Genomic DNA, 13,708 nt, shown 5'->3' on the forward strand with positions numbered 1-13,708 from the left:
AATCGGAAAAATAACCGAATTTTCAGGGGCTAATTTCACCCCCTTCGAAATCCCCCACATATTCGCAAAGTTTCAGAATTTTTTGAATTTTCGGGTTCGGGATCTTCCCTTGTTAGTCAGAGGACAAACAGTGCAAATGTCGATTTTAATGCTAAGAGGGACTTACACCGATTGGCTTCGGGGCCCTCAATTTAAATATTGCATAGTTTAAAAATCTACTTCTATTGCAAATCTCCGTTCATTTGCTCAACAAAGACGCTTAATTTTGGCGTGTTGGCGGTGAACTATGCGTGCCAGGACCATGTGCGTCAGGTCGTAAAAGTTCTGGTGAATGTCAAGGGCAGGTTAGTTCGAAATACCGAAGTTCGTGACTTTTATAATACTGACCGTGTTTCCGCAGATATTTTACAATTGCGCCTATAATCGATTGCTTTCAATTCTGCACGGCGTCCTTCATTTCCCACAGTGTTCTTATTAAGGCGGAATCGTACATTCGGCGAGCAACTACGTGCGTGGATCTAGAGACGCAAGCAAACGTTCCCTGTTCCTTGATTATCAAATGTTTGCGCGAGCTTCTGTACTAACGTTCGCAGCTGCCGATCACGAGTCGAAACGACCGTCATTTCCCGAATAAGAGCACAGCGCGGAGATACACTCGAATAATTTGGCGAACAGTTCTGTTTCGACAGAACGGAAGATAGGGTTTGGAGATTTGGCACCCCTAGGGGGCAGCTCTTAAATTACTTCAGGGTAACTTTCACGATTTCTTACCTCCTCCCTGAGTTATTGCTAATTTCCTACGTGAAAGGAAAGCTAATTTTTATTAAAATTATCTCAAGCCTCTGCGTTTAAAGAGCACCCAGGTGAAAACAGTGAAAATGAAAAAAGGGCCCTTCCTATTAAATTATGTTTAATATTCGGTATTCGTACCTTTCTTCATTTTCACTGTTTCGACCAGGGTGATCTTTAAACGCAGAGGCTTGAGATAATTTTAATAACAATTAGCTTTCCTTTCGCGTAGGAAATTAGCAATAACTCAGGGAGGAGGTAAGGAATCGTGAAAATTACCATTAAGTAATTTAAGAACGGCCCCCTAGGGGTGCCAAATCTCCAAACCCTATCTTCCGCGCCAGAACTGAAGTTTACCTTCGTAGTCAGCCAAGCTCTCGATGGAGCTGCTTCTGCGGATCCTGGGTATGGACAGATTGTTGTTCAAGTTGCCGGCGTCGTTGATCGAGCTATCGATGTGCACGTTGTCGCGCGTGATGGCCAGCGAGGACCACGTGGTGGTGTCCTCGGCGACGCGGAAGTCCTCGGCGTCGTCGACGGCAAAATCGCCGGAGGACGGGCTCCTGGTGACCGGGCCGTTGGTCGACGAGGTGTCGTTCCGGTTGCCGATCCCCTCTGTGATCGGCTGGCTCTGGTCGCTCCTATGAAGCTGACTGCGAGCGAGACAGAGAAATGAGTCCAAGCGGATCGATACGTCCCGTTAGCCGCGGCCCCCTTGCGATCCACGGCGATGCAAATATAGGCGGGCACACCTACGTAAGAGGTCTGCCAGACGAGACTCCGCTCGCCCATCGGGGAACCCTTGCATTCTGCGAGGAGAATATTCGCGACCACGAGGTACCGATTCGTCGTCCGTGTCAACCACTGATCCCTTGAACCGTGGTCCTTTTGGTGGGTGCTTCTTTTTGGTGCTGGTTTTATTTAACACTTTGCGCTCCAACGTGTCGGTTGATCTGCGCGTCGATCGAGCACAGGTGTTTTTGATTGTTGGAGTGGTTACGGCTAGTCACAGGCTTGCTCGCATCAGAGATGAGTAGGATTTTTAGTTAAATGAATACTTTGAACAGCGAATGGAAGTTAAAGAAATTATTCGCCATGTGTCGGATAAAGTTAATGTTAAAGTTAATGTTACTGTCAAAGTTAAAGTTACAGTTAAAGTTGCAAGTTGAAAAGTTTATTCGACGCTGAAGTTGAAACTCTCGACGAATAAAAAAATTAACTTTATTCGTCGAATAATCGAAAGTTAAAGTAACTTCTAATCGATCCGTAATTTAAATCAATTTTTATGTAGTTAGTGCCCAACTCTGGCCCCACAAATAAAAGCGAATAATTAAACGTGGAAACTGCTGCGTTGCTTCTGCGGGTTGGGAGTTTTATAGTTTTTGCAAAGTGTATCAATATGAGTGGCGTCGACGGATTTGCATTCTGTGCATGTTTTTGGCGTGTTTTCCAGTTGGTATGTTCTGCAAGATGTGGTTGCCTCGAAGGTGCATTTTTCGAAACATTGCGCCGCTCAAAGTGATAACAGATTTGAGTTTGTGAAAGGCACCGATGGAGCGCAAAGTGTTAAATGTTGTTATTACCCAATGTTTTTAATACTCTGTACTGTGGTCCTTGATTTTATTTTTCGAGGAAGAAGAACGTTTGGCGAGTACCATATTAAAGTGGTATATTAAAGTATCGATGCTTGAAATATTAGATGTGAAACATCTACCTTCGAATTCTGGTGGCAGAGGAATATTTGAATGGTAATATTGAAGTAACTTCAAATATTAATTCCTCGGATCTTGAATCTTTTTCTCCTTCTAATTGGAAGTTATAAATACAGAACGGTATCGCAATCTTTTAATGAGAAGGAATATTTCAGGAGTACTGTTCAACTACTCTAATGGTATATTGATGTACGAGATCGTAGTCTTTACATTTCTCATTAAAATGATTCAACTACTCTGTAATTATATGTATAAAATATACCAGTACACATTCCCTTAAGAGTTTTCAAGGAACTAAAGACTTCCAAGGTAATATCACATTAATATGAAGCACTGATCTCCAAAATTGCAGACCTCATTTTTTAAAACATTCAAATATGCAAAATTTTTAGATTTCAAAATTCCAACATGTCCCTAAGATTTCTGCCTCATTTTCAAAACAGCAGGAATATTCAGAGAATACTGTTGCATTTTCATTAAAAAAATTCCAAAAAAAATCTATCTGACTTTCTTTCTGAATTTTGCGTCCACTCTAATCGCATTCCTCACAAAGCTCGCTCTTCATTGCTGACGGTAAATGATTTAGGAGGTACACAAACACATCTACTCGTACACTATCAGTGCAAAGAACAAATTCTTCTATGAAATTAAACAGCAGGCGTCGTTAAACTCGATTGTCGCAACTGAAACGTCAAGCAATGCAAAAGTATTTCTAAGCCCGCGAAATCGAGTTGAACGGTAGATCCCATGGTGCAAGAATGTGCAATCGTACCGATAATGATAACAACGATACTTCGATCTCGACGTGTCGCATGTCCAAATGAAATTCGTATCACGTCGTGCACACAGAGCGTCATTTATAAAACAAAGATCGAAAAAAAGTTTGAAAATCTATACAAAACAGAGCCGTTCGAGTATTCGTAACAGACATTCGGTAGGTCGAAATTCGGGCCGAGGAAAAGTTTGGCTCGTCAAAGCGAGATAATGATTCGTGGAGGTGAATTAATTAAGTAGCTTGATTACAAAAGTAACTAGAAGAAATTCAAGCGGCTGAAAGAGCTACAACACTTTTGTTATTCGAATACAGCTGCAAAATAAATGGAGCAGTATTATTCTCCAGACCTTTGCCGCGCCGAGAGGGGGCGGGGGCAAAGGGACTCTGGCACCCTCAAAGAAGGGGCTTTGTAAAAAGAAAAGAAAATTGTATTTCATTCTTTAAATAAATTTTTATAACCATCTAATGAATTTTTTGTGAGTTTGCATTAAAAATATTTTTATTCCTTCAACTCGGCTCCCCCCAAGATAAACTCCCGAGTGCACCGCTATTCCAAGCAGCTGGGCAATTTCAAGTGACTCGGAGCAATGGAATATTTTAATTACTCGAATGGTTTCATTTAGCTTTAGCTCGAACAGAATTGGGTTCCTCGAATTCCTCCCGAAACATTTTACCACTTACTCGAGGCTATCGAGTGTTACAAGCTTGTCTCCCGTTCCCCAAGTACTCGAACAGCTCCAGCACGAAGTGGTTTGTATATCTAATATTCTAATATCTACCCAGGAGACTAAAACACCACAGTAAAAAATTTCTAAGTGTTTCACGTGTTCGTTCCCTAAGGGGCGAACATCGAGGCCCAGTGAGGAAACAGAAATTGTCTCTAAGAGAAGGTATACATCTATCCTATAACAATAATCGTTCGCTCAACAAACTTGTATCTTGGGGCAGGGTGGGTGGGTGGGTGGGGGTTGAGGGGTGGCAAGGGTTCATGCGACAATTACTTGTTGCGACGTGTGTGCGTTGTTCGAGATGTTCGAGAAAGAAGACGGGGCAGGTTTGAGTATTTACAAAATGATGACACCGATAAATAAACATCTAGATCGAGTGGGGGGGATTGCTTTTCGGTCAACACCATAAGAAGCACATGGTATGTACTTGGAATGCGTGAATGGAAAATATAGAAATGAATGTAAACGTTAAATCGTATCAAAAGGGGACCGTTTAGAGTCAACACTAACCTTATTGGCTTTCCTTTTCAGTTAAATGCTTTGGCATTGCTAATAATAAGGTTTGGAATAAATATTCTACAATTTACACTGGATAAGTAACATATAAAGCGACTCGATTGCTAGATATCAGTGAAACTACGCGATTCAATGTGAGCTAATTGCTAACTCTACCAATACTGCACTCTCGTTAACTTTGGCGATAGAGAGACTATTCTAGAGATATTAAACGTACTACTTAAACAGGTGAAGTACGGGACTGGTTGTGAAATTAAACGCAGGGTGACTTGGAGAGACAGGTATCTAATTTAGAGGCTTATAGTACTCGTGGAGATGGTTAAGGAGTATTTAATTAGCATAGGTCCCTGAATCACGTGTTTGTCTGAGTAATTAGCGATTTTCTGTTCACTGATAGCCTGCATCCATTTTATTTTTTAAATGTTACGTGCCAGTAAACGTCAACGGTGACTAAATATTTATAATATTGCTGTCAGTTTATCAGACTCAATAGAAGGGAAGAAAAATGATTCCTAGAATGGAAATGTTGGGTAAAAGACTCGTAATAAATTGGACTACATAATTTTCTTAGTGGCTCGAGAAGTTTCTCTATCATTTCGACAGAGCTGATTCACCAACCTTTCTAACTAAATACCACTCCTCCATTTCGGTGACTACTATACACTTCCAAAATCCGAAATAAAGCAACAATAATGAGATTCACGATGTCATCCAAGTGAACTCTTGTACTATACTCCTCCAATATCTACGACACTGTTACTCAACATAAGAAAACAGTCTCACAGAATTCCGACAGATCACACAATCAAACCCATCTCTAATAAACCCGAGCGCAGCATTAAAGGAACGTACATACATCCAACTTAAACAAAAGAAACGTCTTTCAATCAGGACTCCCCCGGTTCCCAAAATAAGCAGACACAAGAACAGAAAGATTCCACGAAAAAGATCTCTAATTAATCACCGAACCAAAATATCGAATAATTCCAATAAGAAAAGAGGTTCCGCGGAAGCCACGACACCGCCCCCTAAAAACGAAAAAAAAAGAAAAGCTACAAGGATAGCAATCTTCAGTGGCGCACCCAGAGGGGGTGCCAAGGGTCCCTGGCACCCGCGAAACAGAGCGAGAATGGAGATTAATATCACCACGACTGAAGTACTTCAAGATACGAGAACTAGATCTGATTCCTTAACTAAATTTGCATTAAAAATATTTTCATCCATTCAGCTCGGCTGCCCGCGAGATTAAATCCTGAGCGCGCCACTGGCAATCTTCATCCCCAGAAACCACCCTCCGCTGTGGTTCACGCGTCCGAAACTTCTTCGCGACGATTTTCACGTTAATATTACGAACCAAAGCGACAATGAGAGAAACAGAGTGTGGGCTACGGGAGAAGAAGTCAGAACGTAACGATGAATGGGTTTCTGTCCATGGAGGATCGACTTACTTGTTGTTCAGTCCCCCAGGGTGCAGCGGTACCGGGACGATAGCCTCCCTGAGCCGCATGTCGCCGGATCCTCGTCTGAAAATAGTGGTAACAGATCGTCTCGTGACTCTCGGCTCGTTGGCTGCGCGACCCTTCAGCCTGTGGCCGACGACACGGTGTGCACGTACGCGATCCTCATCGACACCGCGGGATCATTCTCGCGGTGGGCCACGCACGAAACCGGTGGGGCACGGGAGGCAGGAATTAACGCGCGATGGATTAGACGGCGCGAGCCGTTCCGCTCTACCCTAGGCGAACGTGCAAGGAAAAAGGGACTCACCGGCCGCCATGTTGAAGCCGTGCGCAAGGGTGCTCGCGTTTCCCGTGGTTTATCGACTCGCAACCAACACCCTCGTTTCGCTCTCCTTTCGATCTCCTACCTCTCTCGCCCTCGCTCTTTCCCTACCTCCACCCTCTGCCCCCCACCCCCAACGCCCCCTCTCTCTCGCACAACCCTCCCCCACCCCTGCCGTTGCATTCTGCGCAACCTGCTGCTGGGCGCTCGACCCCCTCGGCTCTGCGTTTTTAATTTCTCATTTTGGCCCTCCCAACCCTCAGGTCTCGCGTTTCTATTAGACCCTCAAATATTGTGGTTGTGTGTTGGTTTTTTTTTTATTGGGTAAATGTTTTCTTGGCTTTTGCAAGGGTTTTGGGCCACGCGTTGGGTGGGGGACGTTTAATCGATCGTCGGATGTTGCGTTTAGCAGGCTTTCTGTCTCAGCTGAGGGCGTTTTGGGGAGCTGAGTTTTCGGTGGTTTTTGGCTCTGCATATAGTAATAGTTGCTGGTTCAATGGTTAGGCTTTGGTGAATGTCCAAGTATTGTCATTTTAGTTGGGTTTGATTTATATGTTGCTGGTTTGGGACATGGTTAATCTACCAATTCTGGGATTTTCAGTTTGCCTTCTGTTCTAGCATACAGTAGCTTCTGCAAATCAGTAGGCACATTTCTGGAGTCTAGGGTGTCTATATAAAATATTCCTTTGCTATTGAAGAGGAATTGAAAGAATAAACCGAAACGTACAGTAGCGGACAAAAATATACCATTTTTTTTTAATCACCTGTATTTCTATTACTTTTTAAAATCTGATAAAGAATTGAGAGCTGTATAAAACCCAGTTAAAGTTGAATTTATTTAACTAACATACAATAACCCCACATAACATTAAACAAGGCAATAACAGAAATAAAAAAAAAATAACAATAACAGAAATAAAAAAAAAATGGTAATTTTTTTGTTCGCCACTGTATATTTAATGAAATCCATATTTGATGGACAGGGCTTTGTAGTTAAATAATCGAAGTATTTATTGTTAAATACCTGAATATTCAAATTAAATAAGCATTTATCGTTTTGTGAACGTCCATCTTGATCAGTGTCTGATTTATTTGCCTTCGCCTGACTTTGATTTCTACGGCCTTTAATTCGCTGCCTCTACGGACGTTTTATAAAATTTATAGGCCGTGGCGCGTTGGAAAAAGTACATAAAACACAACGTTGCCCCTTCCGATTGCTCCCTGGAGATTGAAACCGGTAGTGGATTACCTTGTGTATCTGCTCTACTGTTCCTCCGGCTCGCTTCTGTTATTTGACGCCTACTTACTTCCTACGGCTTCTGTTTTCTCATCCGTTTACCTCGATTTTCAAAGCATTCTTAGGACGCAGTTAAGCGAATAACTCAGGAATAATGACTCCTGATCCACTTTCACTCTAAAGATACTCAGAGTCAGTAATCCCCAAAATTGGCACGATTCAAGTTCCCTTTCGAACTGAAAGTAACTATCTTTTCCAAATACCAACATATACTTGCATAAATGCCTTCTCGACAGGAATAGAATTAAACATTGAAAGGAAACCTCGCGATAATTCTTCACCGATAATTTTGTAAAAAGTTACACGATCCTTTTAAAAATATTTCAGAGTATATTTAAGAATTAAGTCGGGGGAGAAATGTGATGAAAAGCAAATACACTTATAGCTGTCTTAAAAGAGAAATAATCATTTCCCTCTGATAGGATTTCTCTGGAATGGCTAGTGAATAAATGATAAGCGTTACTGGGGTGGATTCAATTCAATTATATTTAGTAGAATTTATTATTTATGCGTCAGCTATCCTGTCCAGACAAGAAGGAATGGGCGGATGTTCCCTGTCAGAGCAAGATATTCGGTTTTCCAGACTGTCCCTTTAAATATGTAGAAAGCAAGGGAATCGTAACTTCCCAGTGTAAGATTGGAAAAGCGAGGGTCGCGAAAGTTTCTCTTGCCAAGTGTAGTTTTGAAAAGTTGGCCTTCTCGTTTCTTCTTGAAACGTGGCATTTAAATAAAAGCTCAATATTTGAAGGCAAAATAATTCGACCTGTTTACTATCGTATTCCTTGATTAAGCATTTTCTCCTTAATTATGCGTTACTAGGGTAAATCCGGGAGACGCGGTCGGGCCGGAGAGTTGGTCGAAACAGTTGATTCCTAGAGAATTAATTGTTCCGAACCATAATACACTTTTGCATATACACGGATGTAGAGTCTGAATATAGCGACTGGACCAACTCTCCAGCCCGACCGTGTCTCCCGGATTTACCCTCATTTGAATTGTAATAAATACGATTTCTGTTCCAATCGAAATGTCTCTTTAAGAAATGGTCGTCAGCCAGGGGACATTAGTATGAAAGAATTTCGAGGAGAATTGAAGGTAGCTGCGCAGTGCCAAAAGTCGCTGACAATATAATTCTCATCGCAGTTACCTCGACAATCGCCCATTTGCCTGATCGTTATCGAGTGACCCAATAAAATTTCGAGATAGGGTAGCCTAACAGTAAATCTCCTTTCTGCAGAGTAAAGCACTGTACTCATTCGTGCACAAATTACGTCCCAAGTAAAACAATTCGCCCAACTCTGTCGATCTTTCGATTTCTACAACGATTCATTAATATTCCATCAATGATATACAAACTGCTACGGTTATCTGTGAAATCTTGTTATTAATCTCTAACTTTCGGATTCTGGGATTTAGAAATTCAATGATTAAACTCTGAAACGAACTCTTTTAATTTGTACCGAAACGTCCTCTTTCAATTTGTACAGAACTTCCAACGAGCACCAACGGCTGATACAGAAATTCTGGATAAATTTACACTTCAGGCGAGGGATCGCGATGAGAATAGGGTCAATGGGCGTTTGCCAACTAAGCCTTCGATTAACTCCACACCGTCAGATACCATCGGTGAAAAAAAACACTCGTACTATTTTCAACTATCGGAATGGATACAGAATCCTGTGCTAAATACCCACAAAGTGTAACAATACGCAAATAAAACAGAAAATAATGTTTCAAGCGTTTTTCATCGAATTGCTTGCCTAACAAATTGTGAAAAAAAATCAGAACAAAGTTCATGCAGTGAAGGATGAAATTAAAAAGAAGGATATAAACAGAAACACGTCCCTCGACTGTTCCACAAAAATTGGGTTCCCATTAACAATTAAAATCCCAAATAGGTGTATTAATAAAAAAAAAAAATTCCACGTCATCCCTATCGTTCAAAATTTGACCAAAACAAGGGTGTATTCTAACATCATGTGCCATTCTCACACTAAACTACTGCAACATAGGAACCACAAACCCTTATTCTACAACAAAACATTTTCGAAATGAAATTAAAATGTACCTATCCATCAGCTTCCTAAAAATTACAGTTACACAGGTTGAAAGGTACATTGCAAATCCTTAACATCCCTCGCCAATGGCCCTGCTCGACGTATTAGGTACATGAATAAATAAAGGCACCAATTCGAATTTAAATGGAGAAAAGTTGTCAGAGCGACGGTCCCTTTGAAGTCGCGGCTGTCACGCGTCCCCGCCGCCAATGGCATTCTTTCATTATCGTACGGAGAAGCGAAGAAAATGAGGGAAAGAGACCGGGCTGGTGAAAGTAGGGGAAACGTGGGGGGAAAGAAACGAGGGTTGCACAGAGCGGAGTAGCCCTGACACCCGACTGTTTTCTCGACCAGGGGAAGCCTCGCGTTCCCTCTCTCTTATTCTCTCCCCTGGCAGTCTCATTCCCTCTGTTTCAGAGTCAGGCATCGATCGACCAACCGAGTCCTTTCTACCCTTCCTGGTGGCGAGCTCCACCATGGCCGCAAGCACATCGGAGGGGGGTTCCCAGTCCAGGGTGTGTATATCGATGGAGCGGATGAAACTATCGATAGACACGCGAAAAAAAAGACGGCCACGGGCAAACGAACCGCGAGTCCGTGAAGTAATAATCAAGGGAGATATCGTTCGCGCCCTCCGTGGATATATTTCGCTGACAACCTGCGGGAAGCTTTTTTTATCGCTCGGAGCGCTGGAGCTGGGAGAAAGTCGAAAGCCGTGAGTGATTTAGAGAGGATCTCTGAATTGAAACGGTGGAAAGTGTGGATTCTGCTGGCTGTTGCTAATGGGCGTGTTGGAAATTGAACGATGCAGAAGAAATTTATATTCTTTTTGGGAAGAAGTTTATATTTCTTAAAGGATCGAGTAAGGGTTGGAGAATATTTTGGTGGGTGTATGATTGTAAATTGTAGGGTGGTTTGCGAGGGAATTATTAAATTGAAATTGCCAGAATATTCGGGGGAGTTTGTGAGTGAATATGAAATTGAGAAACGGGGGTGAGTGTGGGGGAATATAGGTATGTATTGGGAAGATGTAGGAAGAAGAGATTTCTGAATTAAGATCCTGGAGATTATGGTTTCCGAGTGTGAGTTATTAAAATGTACACTCCGCTGGTTCACAGGCACAGAGTTGCAAAGCGATTTCAGAAGCACCTGATCGGTAAGGAAAGGTAGAGAAAATCCGGAAACATCTGGCATTGCAATTAAACTACAAGAGTACATATAAAATTGGAATTTCTCCATTCTATAAATTGAAAGTACAAGAAACAAATGCTTCGTGCACTGCGGATCAGCACCTCTGAACACTTCTGCTACTGTTCATCCACGGTATCATAAAAGTGGAAGCACAAATGTATCCAATACAAATAAAATATAGTTCTGATATCTACCCCCGGATCTGTTAACGTTCAATTCAATTTCCCTGCTGTGTGTATAGCCTCAGGCAGTGATTGCCGCTATCATTTCTCTGTGCCCTATTCTGCGATTACAATTTCCTCTCCTCTTATCGGCACGCGTATAGATTAAGGGTTTCCCTTGGCGATTGATATCGGTGTTGCTCGTCCGTTTGATTGGATTTCGGTTTCGCATATCGGCCAAATTAATTGATAGGGAAAAGCAGAACGATTTCCATTGGAGAGGCTGTTGCGTCTCTTCATTGATATGTACCGCCCATTGCGAGCCCGCATAAATATTGCAGCACGAGCCGTATGATTAAAGCTTCGTAAAGCTGTTTGAGGAGTGCTGACGACAAAGCTCTGTTACATGGATGCGTTTGAGATTCTATGGAGGAAGAAGTGTATTGTGGAAGGGGACTGCTATATGAAAGGAGCTTCGTAGAAGACGCGCGGTGTATACACATAGAAATAGAATGTTAGAGAAGAATACTATTCGGGGAAATGGTATAGAAGCAAACTATTGTAGGAGAAGTAATATTGCAGCGGAGGAACACTATAGTATTAAAATATGGAAGAAGAAGAATTCTGCGTTGCAAAATAAGGATGTTATAGAAATGGGATACTACCTGTGCAATATGAAGTTTTTAAAGAATGACGTAGAAAAAGATATATTATGCAAGGAAGTCATTACGAATTTTTGTGTTAGATATATAACGAAACACTTATCACGCACATTTATATTACCTCAGTCGAAACTGATTCTACATTATTTTCAATAGCTCCATTGGCCATGACGAAGAAAGAATGTCGCGTTACCATTTCAAAGTTTTACGCTCTAAATCAAGCATTCCAACGTGATAGTTTGATTTTAATTATCCGAGATTGCGTAGCACGTAGTGCCAGACTTCGTGGCGCCATCGTATAACGCACAACACACTTCTGGCTGTGTTCGAGGTCGCAAGCAATAAATTTCGTCACTTGTAGTCTGCCCTAAATATTCAATTCCAGCACCGTTCGAAACGAATGACTGCGAGAAGCATAATCTCCGCTCCATCATATCGCATCTTCATATTTTCCCTCAAAAGTCTCGCTAACAATAGATTCGTTCTCTCGAAAATTCAACTGCCCTATTTAGAAATCGTACGCAGGCGTCAAGCTCTATTCACAACGCTGATATACTGCTCGCCACTGTTCTTTGATTGCGTATAAATTAATTGAAAAATAAATGCCGAAAAAACGGCGTATAGGTACAATCTTCTTAAAACTCGTGTAAGAGAACAGCGAAAACAATTCGAATACACGAAATTTACATACTACCTTGGAAAACTTATAAAAGTCTGTCGCTTTAAACAGTCACTTGTTTACTAATTCTTAAATTTCGAACAATTCGCCATCTTCTTCCAATAATTGATAATTTAAAACAATGCTACCTGAGTATCAGATAATACACTATTTACTTTACACGAATTTCGTCTAACGTTTCGCGTGACCGATCGGCAATAAATAGTGTCCAGCGGTATGCGAGCAACTATCATAGCAACATAATATCTCATCTCCTTCACATCAGTGCCTCCTACGCTAACAATGTCCCCTGCATTCCCTCTCGGTACCCTCAGCTCCAGCACCGATCCGATAATCCTCACGCACCCCACCATACCCACCCCATCGATCACTTCATCCCCAATTCTTCCCAAATCTCACCAAACCCAGCATCCACTAAAATCCCCCGAAAGCATCCAGTTCCCCATCGACTTCCCTAGGAAACCCGATCCCCGTTCACCTCAACGTACCCCGAGAACGTTTCTCCGTCACGTTTTGCGTCATTCCACCCCTCGTGCGGTCGCCCACGTCGGTCCACAGGTGTACGAGCAGCCTGGCGCTTCTTTTCTCCGGCTACTTACTTTCTCGGTTTACGTGGCGCTGGTTGCCTATCCAGGGGCTGTAGAGCCGGTTCCCTCAGGTTTCGCGAAGCCCACGAGCGTCGGGTTGCTGACTTCGCATCAGATCCGCCGCGAGCAGGTGACAGAAAGGTGGTCGGACGAGCACGGGCACGGTGTTCACCTGGGCTCGCGCTTTAGAGCCTCGTCTCCCTCGCTTTTTCGGCCGCTGAAGCCACGTTAGAAGGAAGATGCTATCGGTGCACGCGCGGGCAACAAAAGGAGACTGCGAGGAACGGTGTCGGCGTTCGATCCCCCCCTCTTCCTCGTCTTCTCCCTCCCCGACGCTCTCTTTCTCCGGTAGCTACCCCCTCGGTGGGGGGTGGTGCATGCGCGCGGAGGATCGTCGGGGTTGCTGACGCCACCGTTCGGGGTGAACGTGGAGATTTCGGGCGCCCCGGTGCTTGAAACCCGCCAGCTGGCTCCTCTACGTCACTTTGCTGGAATTCGAGGGACATCGGGGGATGATTATTTTTTTTCGCAAGGCCTGTAATGGGGTGAGGCTCTAAGGCGGATGGTTTTTAGAGCACCATGTTGGGGCGCGTTTAATTCGACGGGTTTATTTGACGGGTGCTTGATCCTTCGCGCTTCAACTTGCTCACCTTAATCTGATCGACCGAGCAGAGTGCTTTTAGTAGGTGACGCGATTATTGAATGGGAGATGATATGGTAGTGATTCTGAGATTGGCAGCTCATTTGGTTCCGCGATGTAACTCTTTTGTTT

At 42.9% G+C, this 13,708-nt stretch overlaps 1 protein-coding gene across 3 annotated transcripts in view; it reads right to left on the minus strand.

Moving 5' to 3' along the window:
* Schip1 (Schwannomin interacting protein 1) overlaps positions 1–13,355 on the minus strand; it is a 39,157-nt gene extending 25,802 nt beyond the window's left edge. Inside the window, exons 1-3 of one of the 3 annotated variants that reach the window (XM_076813379.1) lie at positions 12,949–13,350; positions 5,969–6,043; positions 1,147–1,442 (exon numbers count right to left, since the gene is read on the minus strand). In XM_076813379.1, the coding sequence (XP_076669494.1) occupies positions 1,147–1,442; positions 5,969–6,027 (355 nt within the window). In that variant the 5' untranslated portion in view covers positions 6,028–6,043; positions 12,949–13,350. Of the gene's footprint in view, positions 1–1,146; positions 1,443–5,968; positions 6,044–6,287; positions 6,358–12,948 lie in introns of those variants that run through there. The other 2 variants (XM_076813380.1, XM_076813381.1) reach the window with 2 other exon arrangements.
* Between the last annotated feature and the right edge of the window lie 353 nt (positions 13,356–13,708).

The sequence above is a fragment of the Andrena cerasifolii genome, chromosome 5 (genome assembly GCF_050908995.1).
Source record: "Andrena cerasifolii isolate SP2316 chromosome 5, iyAndCera1_principal, whole genome shotgun sequence".
In the NCBI taxonomy this organism is placed as follows: Eukaryota; Metazoa; Arthropoda; class Insecta; order Hymenoptera; family Andrenidae; genus Andrena; species Andrena cerasifolii.